Raw genomic sequence first — 12352 nt, 5'->3', positions numbered from 1 at the left:
GTGATAGCTTGATGACTACAGATAGTGAGGGTGACAGCAGAAGAAAATCCAGTTATTGCTGGCAACAGAAGAGATCAGGTTTCCTACATCCAGGCCCACAGCTATATAGCATGCAGTATATATTTCAAAAATACTCTGGCACAGAAATCAGCAACAAAAGAGACAGTTTTCAATACAAAATCTTGGGTTATATAATGTGTAATTTTTTTTTTCCCCTAAGAAAGGATTCTGATCAGGTTTTATGGTCAAAGTACATTAGTTAGGGAGGGACTGGTTGGTCTTCTGTCAAAGAAAGAGTTCACATGCTACATTTTACTTCTTTCTTCATGAACAGCGAATATATAAGCCCGATGTATGAATAACCCTGTTCTGAACAAGATATCACATAGTTTAATAACTTTGCTACGTCAGTTTTAATTCCAACCTGTATTCCAATATGCACGTGACTATTTTCAAATACAACAAAAACTTGAAGTAAACAGCATCAGTCATCAGCATGGCAGTTAGTAAATCCTTCACAACTTCAGAAAAATCTCTATCAACATTGTGGAAAGTAGATACAGAATGTACATAAAACAGTTCTCTATACAAAAGTGCATTTTAGCAATAAAACTAGCAAAGAACCTGAAAAAAAGCCTCAATTCAAGCAGTACCATTTAAACTATACCATCCACCTCACCCCCCAACTCCAAAAAGAAAAAAAAAAAACACCCAAAATAACCCAAGAAAAAACTCACTTTCTCCTTGCTTTGGTTATTAACTGTATTCAAGGCTTCAACGTCACTCTTTTTAATTGAAGAATTTATTTATAATTTGGAAATATCTTAAAGTTAGCCAGATAAGAGAGAATGCAAGTATGATTGCATATAATCAGAGTTATAGTCAAAACAAACAAGCTTTGAATATTATTAACATTTGCACTTGGTAGATTAATAATTTAACTTTGCAATCCTTAAAGGGAAAATAGCGTGTTGAATAGGTCCTTTCTGCACCCGAAAACTGCAAGATTCATAAGCTCAAGAATTTTAAACCCATAAATCTAACATCAGCCATGGAAAACTGGCTTATAAGAATGAACCTCAAGACCCCCGGCACAGTCAGGTTTATTAGTATTTATAGACCAACGCATCAACTGTATTCAAAGCTCAAAGAGTGTTAAGAAAAAAGAAATGGCTTTAGGCGATTCAGCATAGATGAATAGTAAATATTGCCATTTTATATGCTTCTATACCATATATGCACTCTGTTGTAAATGCATATGAATAAATTCAAATAGTTGTTTGGTTGTTTTGTTTGTTTTTTTTCTATTTTTCCCCCAAAGAATGATCATGATCTTCACAGGTTTCAAACCACAGTATGAAAACTAAAAGTTAGACCCAGGAAAGCCTTGCAAACACCTCGATTGCTCTTCTTAGTAAGCACCCCATACTCAGCACCCCATACTCAGCATAAGATCTTTTAATCAGCTTCCCACATAAAGAAAAATAGTTCATGTCTTAACAGAGACAAAGGGTGACATTAGATACACACACAGATTAGACAGGTTTGTCAGGCAGCTAGCTTTCTTCCTTATAGTTAAAATTATATTAGAAAAGAATGTTCTCTATTGTTTACAGTCTTATTGCAATCAGACTTTCAGTGCTCCTTCTAAGCCTTTTTAGAGAAAAAGTTACCATGGAAGCAAACCATTAATGTTACACAGCTTAAACAATTACATTTGTATTACAGTGGGTACAAAGCACAGTTACACAGCTTCAGTACCATAGAGCAATACATCTATTAATTTTTTTCCCTCTGTGTCTCTATTCTGCTTTTAAAGATGACATTTTCCTTCAGTGAAGGAAAAGTAGAATTTTGTTGTTGCTTTTTTTAAACACACTATAAAATAAGTCTGAATTTTAAGTCCATTGTTGTCCTGCTCTTATCCGAACCCAGCAAGCTGTAGATAGCCTCCTGCAAAACAAAGCAGCAGCAGCTACGATGGCTTACACTTGAATCAGCAAAGTGAGGTTTAACAATTTCAACTGACTAATGCGACAGGAATCCAATACAAATTTTAAGCTTACAGTATTCTGCAGAATCTGAGAAAAACACCTCTCCTCTCTCCCCTACTCAAAATTAGGGTGTCATTAGAAACTAAGAAAGATGCAAAAGAAAATAGTGCACATAGAAGTATGCGATACAGTCTGAATCCCACAGCTATTCCTAGTGCAATTTTCAGAGATGCCAAGCACTTAGCACAGAGGTAAGCAAGCAGTCATGAACGTTCTGATCAGAGCACTCCTAGCTTTGTATTCTTAGGTTAAAATTGCTTCGGAACCACAAGATTACAGAGCTGTAAGTTACATGGCACTCCTGTGAACCTACACTTTTCTGTCCATTTGTCTGAACTGAAGCAACAGAAGAACCCAGCCAGAGATGGCCTACCCCAACGAGCTACCATGGCACCCAGGAACTATTCTCCAATACAGCAAATGAGTAATTAGAACAATTTAATCACTTGGATTAATTTATACTCACTTAAGATCAAGTTGGAAATATTACCTTCTCTCATTTAATAACCTCGGGAAGCTAGCAGACAGGTATCTCATCAAAACAAGGGGGTCCAGCTCTCAACACAGCCTGAGAATTTAAACTCTGAAGGGCTACTGAAGCAGAACCTCCAAACTCCACCATCCTGAGGCACTGCATCTTTTTGTACACCACTAAAAACCTTTTAGTATTATTTCTACAGAAGGAAGAGAGGTATCAACCAGTTATAATGCAGTGCAAGTGAATATTGGCAGGAAACACTTCTGGTTAGCAGCCAAATGACGGGCAATACAGAGTAGCTAACATCCAAGTTTAAAATGATATTACGTATCTTTTTTTTTAATCAACGGCCAAGTCTGGCAGCAACGAGATTGACAAAGTCCACACGTACTAATTAGATTATGGACCTCATTTATATCTCACTGAAGCCCTTTCAGAAGCCATTGTTCAGATATTTTACCGGTCTGTTTATTTCAGGGCTATCAGGAATGCCACCTCTAAAATTAACATACTTTAGCTGTCACAGCAAACAAGTGTGAGTAAGACATGCAAAATGAGTGAGTGAGTCGCCCCAAACCTATATAAAGTGGACTGTGCGATTCTGCAGGATTGGGCTATATGCTGCATTTACAGGCACCTGTGACCACACTGAACTCATTAATTAATGAGAGCAAAATGAAAGCAGTAAAGCATCAGGACTAAAAAAAAAAAGTAATAAAAAAAAAATCACCCTCCTGAACTCAGAGCTAGAATATACTTTTACAACCCCCTTACATTTCACACTGAAATTTAGAAGTATCAATTTTATCTCAGGTGCTGGTGGAAAAAATATTGTAACCAGTAGTTCCAAGGTAAAGACAGAAGTCGCTTTACAAACAGTCACGATGAGGAAACAGGTTAATACTACTACTTTTACCTCCCTACCTGTAAATCTGAATTTTAAGAGATACTTCAAAAGCAGGATTCTGAAGCACATTTGGAACACTGCAACAACCCACACGGAAGACTCATCCTCAGCTGGGTGGCAAAAGGAGTAAGCATATAATTAGAAAAGACACAGCTGTGTCTATGCCTAAGCTCTCTTGCCTACAAGATGAATTACTTTAGATATAAATTTAGAAACAAAGGAAAAGAGACACCAAAGCTGTGTGCCTCTTGTTTGCAAATCTGTTCCCAGTAGCATTTTTAACTATTCTAAGAAGTGTCCTAGACAACTTTATTAAAGATTAATGCACTTTTAATGCATAAAGGTATTTCATTTGAATCTCTTTACAGCAATCCTTGGGATGTACTGGTCAACCTTTACTACTGATCAGACTAAGACACTGAGCAGCAAAATAATTTTTTAAAGACTAAGTTTGCAAATTGTCTTTTTTTTTAATTATTATTATTTTTAAATCTATCTGCTTCCTAAACAACTATACAATTAGGCATTATTTATGTATACAGATTTTCTGCTTTAGAAGTCCTGCTTCTTACTTTCTATGTAGTTTGAGGTACTCAGCAACTACTAGAAATGGGATTTATTGCAGTATTCTGATTTTGTATGATCCAACGTAAAGACTAAAGAAAGCCTTACATAACTAAAGCCTGTTTGTTACCCCCCCCCCCCCGCCCCAGGCTAAACTTTCCTAACAGGAAAGAAAGAGACAAAACCAGCGAAGTTTAATAACACAAACTAAGTGAAAACAAAAAAAGCTGGAATATAGAACTGCATACTTAGTGTCATCCAAAAGCATCCCTAGGTATATGCCTTGCAAGAAAGTAGCACGTTAGCCAAGTTCACTTTTCCGTAACAACTATCTATTCAGCAGCTTTTCAGAAGTCAATTAAGTTTCTGAAGTCTTACTTGCAAAATTAAGTCTCAAAAAGCTGAAGTTACTCAACTCTTAGAACATCTTACAAAAATTATACTTGAGGAAAGACCTGGTTTATACCGTTAACATTAATCAAAATTTGGTCAAGAAATACATGTAAACAATAATACATTTAAGGCTTAGAAAGAACACTGATAAATTCACCCCTGTCACATTAAAACATCCACATCTCCTTCATGGTCCTCTTCAGTCACTTTTAAAGAGAGCACTTCTTCATTAAGAAATAATCCACTCAGTCTTTCCTTACGAGCTTGCCTTTGCTCTTTCAGCTGTCTCTTGCGTAAGGCTTTTTGTTGTAATTTCCGTTGCTTGGAACGTTTCTGTCAAAATACAGAAAACAGACAAAAATGAGATGTTGTTCAGTATATTAGAAACCACCTTTAAGGTTACTAAATATGTTAAACAGTATATTAAGGTCTGGTCTGAGAAAACCTAATGAAGTTAGATGAATAAGCTCCCATTGAACTCTCACTCACCTTACCCAAAAGTAATCAAAAGACCTACTCAACATACGTCATGCTGGAAGAAATGGCCAGTACTGACTTGGTTAAATAACTTCAGCAGATCCACAGTTACTAAACACACTCTTTCAATACAGATGCCCCAGTTAGGATCAATTACGGGACAGTAGTAAGATACAAAGCTTAAAACATAAGTATGTAAGTAGAAACTTTTACTTTTGAATCCCGGATTCTTTCTGCAGCGCTTGTAGACAAATTACTATCACTGTGCGCTCGACTCATGTTGGCACTTGAATTTGAAGCGGAGTTAGCAACACTAGAACCACTGCTGCTTGCCGAGCTGACCATGCTGGCACTGCTGCTGCTGACGCTGGCACCACTCACGCCACTGGTACTGGCGCAACTGTAGCTACTCCTCTTCCAGTTTTCCCTTGCAGATCGCTGTCGAGGTCCATGTTCCTTGATATAGTTTCTCACCTTTGGAAAAGACACAGCAGAGTTACTAAACTGCACTGAGATACTCCTTTGCATGTAAAAGAAACCAAACTTCCTATCAATAACGATGAACACATGCAGCTAGTCTCTTAGAACATTTTGCTGTCGCTGCTTAAATCTCAAGCCACCTTACAATCACCAAGCGAACTTAATCAAGTACTAACTTCATTGAAGAAAGAAGAAAAATGAGTAACAAGGTTCTGTTTATCTTCCCTTCTGCTCATTCAGTTTTCAAGTTACAGCAATAACACAAAACAGAAATACCAGTAGAGTTCAACTGAACTAAAATGTTTACCTAAGGTATTAAAACCGTTTATTTTGCTACCTACAATCAAACAAAAGGAAAAGTAGTACTTCAAGATGATACTTATTTTGAAGCGTAAAGTAGTCCAAATCCACCAGAGTAGTGACTGTTTACATTCTTCACAATCTTTACATTCATCACAATCACAAATACAGAGCAACACATAGGAGTTCAGCCTGCCAGGATTCTGCATGTTTTCCCAACAATACATCACCATGTAACAGGCTAAGAAGGCAGTAGCATATACCTACCATACCACCCAGTTACAAAATGCAGATTCTAACAAAAATGGCAACATCTTTAAAATATATTGGTTTATACCTTTTCACATTAACTTTACAGTCTCCTCCTTAAGGAGGGGATTACTACTTCTCCCTCTAATTATTTTGAATCTTAAGCACTAATTTATGTTCAGTTAGCAAATTCATCTCCTCAACCAGTCAGTAGTCATGAAATGGAATAAGCTTCGTCATAAACACTACTGGTTCCACAGCATAACTCATTACACACATGCCAGCATTTCAGAACTGACTGCTAGACTTCTAACAAATATTGAGAATACACGATCAGTCTTTTATGTAAGTTTAATATATATAATATGTTTTTGAATTGGTTTCCTTCTTGACAATGTTGTGCACTGGTCTATTTCCTTGTATGTAACGATGATATAAAAGAATTGATCGTGACTCTAAGATTTTGCAAGACACAAAAGAGGCTAGAGGGATTGAAAAAAAAACAAAAAGGCATATATACAAACCTTAACTCACCTGTTTCAATTTTTCATCTGTGAGACAGTTTAGTTCAATAATGAATTCACTATCCGTAGGTGATATCTGAGCAGTAGGATCAATAATTTTAATAATGTCGAGTTGCTCTCGAAGGCCCATCTCTGTACTGACTTTGCGGCTTAAATATTCAATATATTCAACCTACAACCCAAAGAATAGCAAGCAATTTTTGAAGTGTACTAATTCTGACAGAAAAGAAATAAAGAAAAAAAAAACAGAATAAAATGTTTACAAGTATTACTTCCTATGATCCTTGGCTCACTGAGAATCTGCAAAAACTCAAGGTGAAAGCTTGAGAACACATTAAACTATCCATTACCATTGCAAAAGACAACATTTAACGTCAAGAATCAAATTATACTGAATATAGTTGTGTTTACACCTACAGCAACCACTACGTCTTTTAAGATGTTGCACTGATTAGTTCTTCTGTATCTTACAGTTCTCATGTAGGTAAAAAGTTAATTTCACCTGTTCATCGTTTGTCATTGCACTCCATGGAAGTTCATCAAGATTCCTATGCTTGTTTTTCTTTTTCGGAAGCAGACATGGAGAGCTTGGAATACTAGGTATGACATCAGAGAGTACATCGCTCCCACTTGTAATGTCACTGCCAGGCAGCTTGTAATATGCAAGAGAAAGAGCAAAACCTTAGAATACAGTAGACACATTTGAAGTCATCCCAACACAATTAACAATTCAAAGCAGAGTCAAATTAGCAAACCATTGTTTATCTGTATGCTCTAGCAACTACCTAATAACTACTAAAAAACCTACAGTACTTGCTTTAACCTTTCAACTGCAAAGCACAGCAAACTCAAATCACACAACTCTCAACATAGACCTCTTTTTTTAAAAACATTACATTTAAATAAACAGAATGATGTGGCACTTCAGTATTTCCCTTCTCCATCACTGTAAATTGCCCATTACATTCTACAGCCAAACCTCATATTCTTATTTTAGGAAAGATCACTTCAGAGTAGGTCTGTAATTTATACCACATCCCATAATTACATGATACAGTCGAGTTAAAATTGTTGTCATTTTCCTGGAAGCAACTGCAAAACTTTAGCTAACTTCATATGTATAACTGACATATAATTTCTGAATGCATTTCCAGTTAAAGTGTGACAGCTGGATTACTCATACTCAGATTCTGCCAGATAACACTGTACAAAGCTATAAAAGTCTTTCAAAAATGGTACAAGTTGAATCAATCATGTCTCTGAAAAATTGCTTGTTAAAAAAAAAAGCGAGTTACTAATCAAACATGCTGTCAGCTAACTAAGATATGAGAAATTCCTTCTTTTCAAAACAAGTCCCCAGTTTATCAGGCAACTAAAATTTCACAACTTGGCAAAACACTGAATCATTGGGATCCAACCAAAATTGCTCCTACAGGCTGCACTACACACTCATAACTTCAAAACCTACAGAGACTAGCAGACTAAAATAGTATGAAATTCAGAGCAAATTTCAGTCCATGTTATCTTATGCTTATCTGAATCTTTCAGAACAGAATTTGTACTTTCTGGAAAGCTGTACTCTCAGTCTCTATGCTGCATTTACAAGATGCTTTGTCTAAGCTTTATGACAAAATGTTAAAGTATTCTTCAGTGTATTTTGATGCACAGTATTTCCCATTTCAAAGTTACGTGCACATTAAAAGTTGATTTAAGTCTACAAAATAAAAAAAAATTTAAGTGCTGGAGTATTGCACCCAGGCCTAAGGCCTCCAAGCACAACAAGCACCTGGAACACAACCTCAAAAGGATCACAAGGATGCTCAGAGGGCTGGAGCACCTCTCATATGAAAACAGGCTGAGGAAGTTGGGCTTGTTTAGCTTGGAGAAGAGAAGACTCTGGGGAGACCTCACTGCAGACTTCCAGTGCTTGAGAAGAGCTTATAAACAGGAGAGAGACTGTGATAGTGATAGGACAAGGGAAAATGGTTTTAAATCAAAAGAGGGGGAGATTTAGGTTAGATAATAGAGGGAAATTTGTTATTCAGAGACTGGTGAGGCACTGGTACTGCTGCCCAGAGAAGCTATGGATGCCCCATCCCTGTAGGTGCTCGAGGCTGGGCTGAATGAGGCCCTGAGCAGTTTGAGCTGGTGGGGACAGGGGGCAACCTGCAGATGGAAAGAAGTTGGAACTGTGTGGGCTTTAAGGTCCCTTTCTACCCAAGTCACTCTGTGATCATATGATATCATTAAGAGACTGATAAACAAAATAGTAAGACCGAAGATACCTGAACTAGACCACATCATATACAGACTAGAAAAAAAAGCAGTTTACAGTTTTTCACATCCAGGGGAGACAAAGCGAGCTCCTGTATTTAACAGGCATCAAAGAAATGGAAATAGGCTATAGCAAGACTTCTACACTTTATCAAGCTGCCAGCTCCATTTCCACAGAAGACTCAAGATGGGCAAATCGCTGAAAACAGACAAAGATTTGGTTATACAACATCTGCAGGGCAGATCCTCAAGACATAACTTGTAACTGTGAGGTTATGTCCTCTATGTTGGTCACAAAGAAACCATAATATGTAACCTCTCTCATCTCTGAGGAGCTAACTTTCAGGCTCTCCTCCAGACGAAGTATTCTGGAATGAAATATAACGTTCTCCTTATCACTGAAGATTCAGATATCTGCTCTTAGTTTTCAGCAGTTATCAAGGAAAGAAAAACATGGAGGATTTCTCACTGAAAGCTAAATCCAGCACTTAATAACCTAAACAGAATTTTACATCTACAGAGAAACATTTACAGTTTACCTGCCATTCAAACTCGCTGTCTGACCAATCCCAGTATGCGCTGATAGAGGAAGAGACATCACTGCAGACACTGCCTTCAGGGAATAAATCAAAAGAGGTGAACTCCTGGTCGTCCAACAGAGAATAGCAGTCATCTTGGTCACCAACTGAAACCGAGGAGAACAGCTCCTCACTGCACTCTGAGCTGGCTACACTAGTCCCACAAGAAGTCAAGTTCCACCTGTAAAACAGGACAAAACAACCAGAAAGTAGCAACTATATTGGCATCATCTGTCCTGAAAAACATTTAGTTCTCCTAGGGCTCAAAATATTATCACCACTTTGCTTGTCAGTAACAAGACTACATTCATATTGAAATACACTTTAATTATTTAAATGGAAGTAATCTATTTTTAGAATACTTTAAAAGGTACATAAACAACACAAAAACAGCAAGGCAAAAATCCAAACAAAGATGTTTGTATCTTTATTGTACAGTGTTAACACTTTCCATCTCAGAGTGATGAATCCCACAGTGTGTACATTTTTTGCCTTTTTAAAAAAAAACTTTTAATATTCTAAAGATAAAGTTTCCTGTAACTATCACAAAAACTGAAATAAGAAAAAACTAAGGAAGAAATCAATTAACCTTTTGGAAAGTACAAAACTCACTAATCTACATCCAGAATTAGAGTCAAGAAGTAATTCTAGGATGACAATCCCATACAAAACTAATATTTAACTGGGAAATGTAACATAGATATACCTGAGGTTTCATTATTCACTGTTTTCAACTCTGAATGGCAAAAACAGACACATCCAATGAGCATGTTGTTACAGTTAAGTGCAAGATGGAAACCTGACGTATGAAGATGCTGCTACACCAATTCTAAACATCTTTTTCCTCATAATTCCTTTAAAAAGAGAGTTAACGCTGTTGCTGAAGTAAAACAACTGAAGACTCAGATTTCACAGAATGTATTTTCTGGGAGCAAGCCAGAAGAATTTAACACGCTCACGAAACCAGCCTCCATATCTGGATTTATATTACATATCGGTAAAAACTAGGTCGAGACAACTATGAGTCAGCACAGCACTGCAATACAGTCAAAACTATTTGCAAAAGCTTTTCAAATTCACCATGCAAATAGACACAATAAATTCTCATTTCATCAGTATATGCACTTCAATCTGGCTAACTAGAGAAACATTTTCTTATCCAACTGCAAAAGCTGAGCAGTGCCATAATGCAGACAGGCTGCTCTCCACCATCATTATTTAAGCTGCATACCTGCCTGGCTGTTTGCAGTGGACTCACTTCCACATCTATTTGGTAAGCATGAATTCATCCAACATTGAAGGCATCCCACAAACTTCCCTTTTAGAAGATTCATGAGATCCTACTCTTCCTTTCTGTAACCATTATCCACGTGCTATGTCATACTGGTACAGACTTTTGCAGGCAGGGTAATCAAACAGTATGTAATGGAATAGGAGAGGAGTGATAACAACATAATTCTGAACATCACAACAATTTCAATATTCACTAAATACTGAGGAAAGGAGGGAGAGCAGACAGTTTCTAGACCTATCAGAACATAGGGTGAGGTATAGGGACTTCATCACCAACCAACCACGCACAGGCACCCCAGGTATGCAGTAGCATCGTTGCAGGTATAGGCAGTGACCCCACACACAGGGAGCCTGCTCTACTTACTGGGATAAACTAGGCGAGAAAGAAGGGGCTACCGCTTTACAATTGCTTGTGACTTTAAAACATGGAAAGATCTTGGGAGCAACAGTTTAACCAGTGCAAGGCTAGGCATGCCCTCACCCAACACAATGTAGTACTGACTCAAAATGCCTTTCATACCTGGGTTTGTAAAATGAGCAAGACTGAAGAAAACACTCAGGAAGCACAGGCCCACAAAAAGAGAAACACAAAACAAATGCATGATATCCCCCAAGCTAGCATTTAGACCACAAACACCAAGCATCTTACCACTCCTGTCACTATTAGATCTTAGGATAAAAACACTATATCATGACTACTATTCTATCAATGTTTCTCACAGTGAATTGTTTAAGAACCAATAATTAAGAACCCGCCCTTCTGAAAAACACTTTTGAAGTGTTATTTAACACTTCACGTCATCACTTCACACAAATTCAGTTGAGAGATTGTCTATTCATTATGCTGTAGTAGAAACACTAACAACCAGTGGAAGCACTTTTGTAACACTGGAATGGAAACTAAAACTACCACACACCTGCCAAAACTGAAGTCTCACAAACAATTCTCGTAAAAGTTACTGCTGTACTCGAATTTAGTTCTACACAAACACAGATGCAAAATTAGCTTCTTAGGCAAGCAGGGTTGTTTGGTTTTTATCTTTCAAGTACAACTGGCATTTCTTTAGAGATGCACTACCAGCTTTAGAATAGGCCATCTCTACAAATCACAGACCGGAGGATTTGCCCTTAATTAGCAGCATAGGATGGGAATACTGCAGTCACCGAGCTCCTGGCTCACTCGCAACCTCTGCAGGCTTGCTGCTGTCCACGTCTCTGCTGACTTTAGTTACAGCCACAGCTCTCCCCAGGTGCCCATTCACAGAGCTCAGAACGGCGTTTAAAAAAATAATTCGGGAAGAACCCATGCGCCTCAAAGCCCAGCAGAGCCCACACCGGTTACCGCCCACAGAGACCAGAGCTGCGCGGCCCTCCCCCACGGCCGCACAGAACGGGGCCGCCCGGCGGCACGGCCTCAGTCTCCGGGGCAGCACCTCTCGCCCCCCCCCCACACCGACCTATTGGAGTGGAAGCGGTGCAGCGGGTCAGTGCGGTGGCAGGACGAGAGCTGGCAACCAAAGTCGCTGACATCCAGGCACCCCTCCTCGCTCAGGCTCCCGCCCCGCGGCGGGTGCTGGTGCGAGAGGAGCGGGCACGGCTCGTCGGGGGCCAGGAACTTCTCGTACAGCTCTTCGGTCATGGCGGCGGCGGGCGAGCGAGCGCCTCACGCACACAGAGGCCGAGCCGCAGGCGCCGCCATGAGCGGCCGCTGGCAGGAAGTGACAGGGCGCCGGCGCGGCGGCCTTCTTCCGCCGCGCCGCCACAGCACAGCGCCCCCTGCC

General features: G+C 38.9%; 1 protein-coding gene across 1 annotated transcript; it reads right to left on the bottom strand.

The window, feature by feature from the left end:
- Window positions 1-394: 394 nt before the first annotated feature.
- FAM199X (family with sequence similarity 199X) lies at window positions 395-12291 on the bottom strand. The gene is made up of 6 exons (XM_003641087.6): window positions 12029-12291; window positions 9240-9459; window positions 6929-7078; window positions 6437-6598; window positions 5087-5347; window positions 395-4729 (listed from the first exon to the last, which is right to left on the bottom strand). The coding sequence occupies exons 1-6, from the start codon at window positions 12208-12210 to the stop codon at window positions 4559-4561; spliced, it is 1146 nt and encodes a 381-aa protein (XP_003641135.2). The 5' UTR covers window positions 12211-12291; the 3' UTR covers window positions 395-4558.
- Window positions 12292-12352: the final 61 nt, after the last annotated feature.

This window comes from Gallus gallus, chromosome 4 (genome assembly GCF_016699485.2).
Source record: "Gallus gallus isolate bGalGal1 chromosome 4, bGalGal1.mat.broiler.GRCg7b, whole genome shotgun sequence".
NCBI classification, from domain to species: Eukaryota; Metazoa; Chordata; class Aves; order Galliformes; family Phasianidae; genus Gallus; species Gallus gallus.
Note: the sequence above shows the minus strand (reverse complement) of the source record. Positions and strands in the feature narration are given on the sequence as shown.

Excerpts from the sequence above, each read along its gene's own strand:
- FAM199X (XM_003641087.6), bottom strand. The coding sequence starts at position 12,210 with ATGACCGAAGAGCTGTACGAGAAGTTCCTGGCCCCCGACGAGCCGTGC. Across the intron at positions 7,079-9,239 it reads ACAGCGAGTTTGAATGGCAG|CTGCCTGGCAGTGACATTAC; the intron begins GTAAACTGTAAA and ends GCATATTACAAG. Across the intron at positions 6,599-6,928 it reads CAATGACAAACGATGAACAG|GTTGAATATATTGAATATTT; the intron begins GTGAAATTAACT and ends TTTGGGTTGTAG.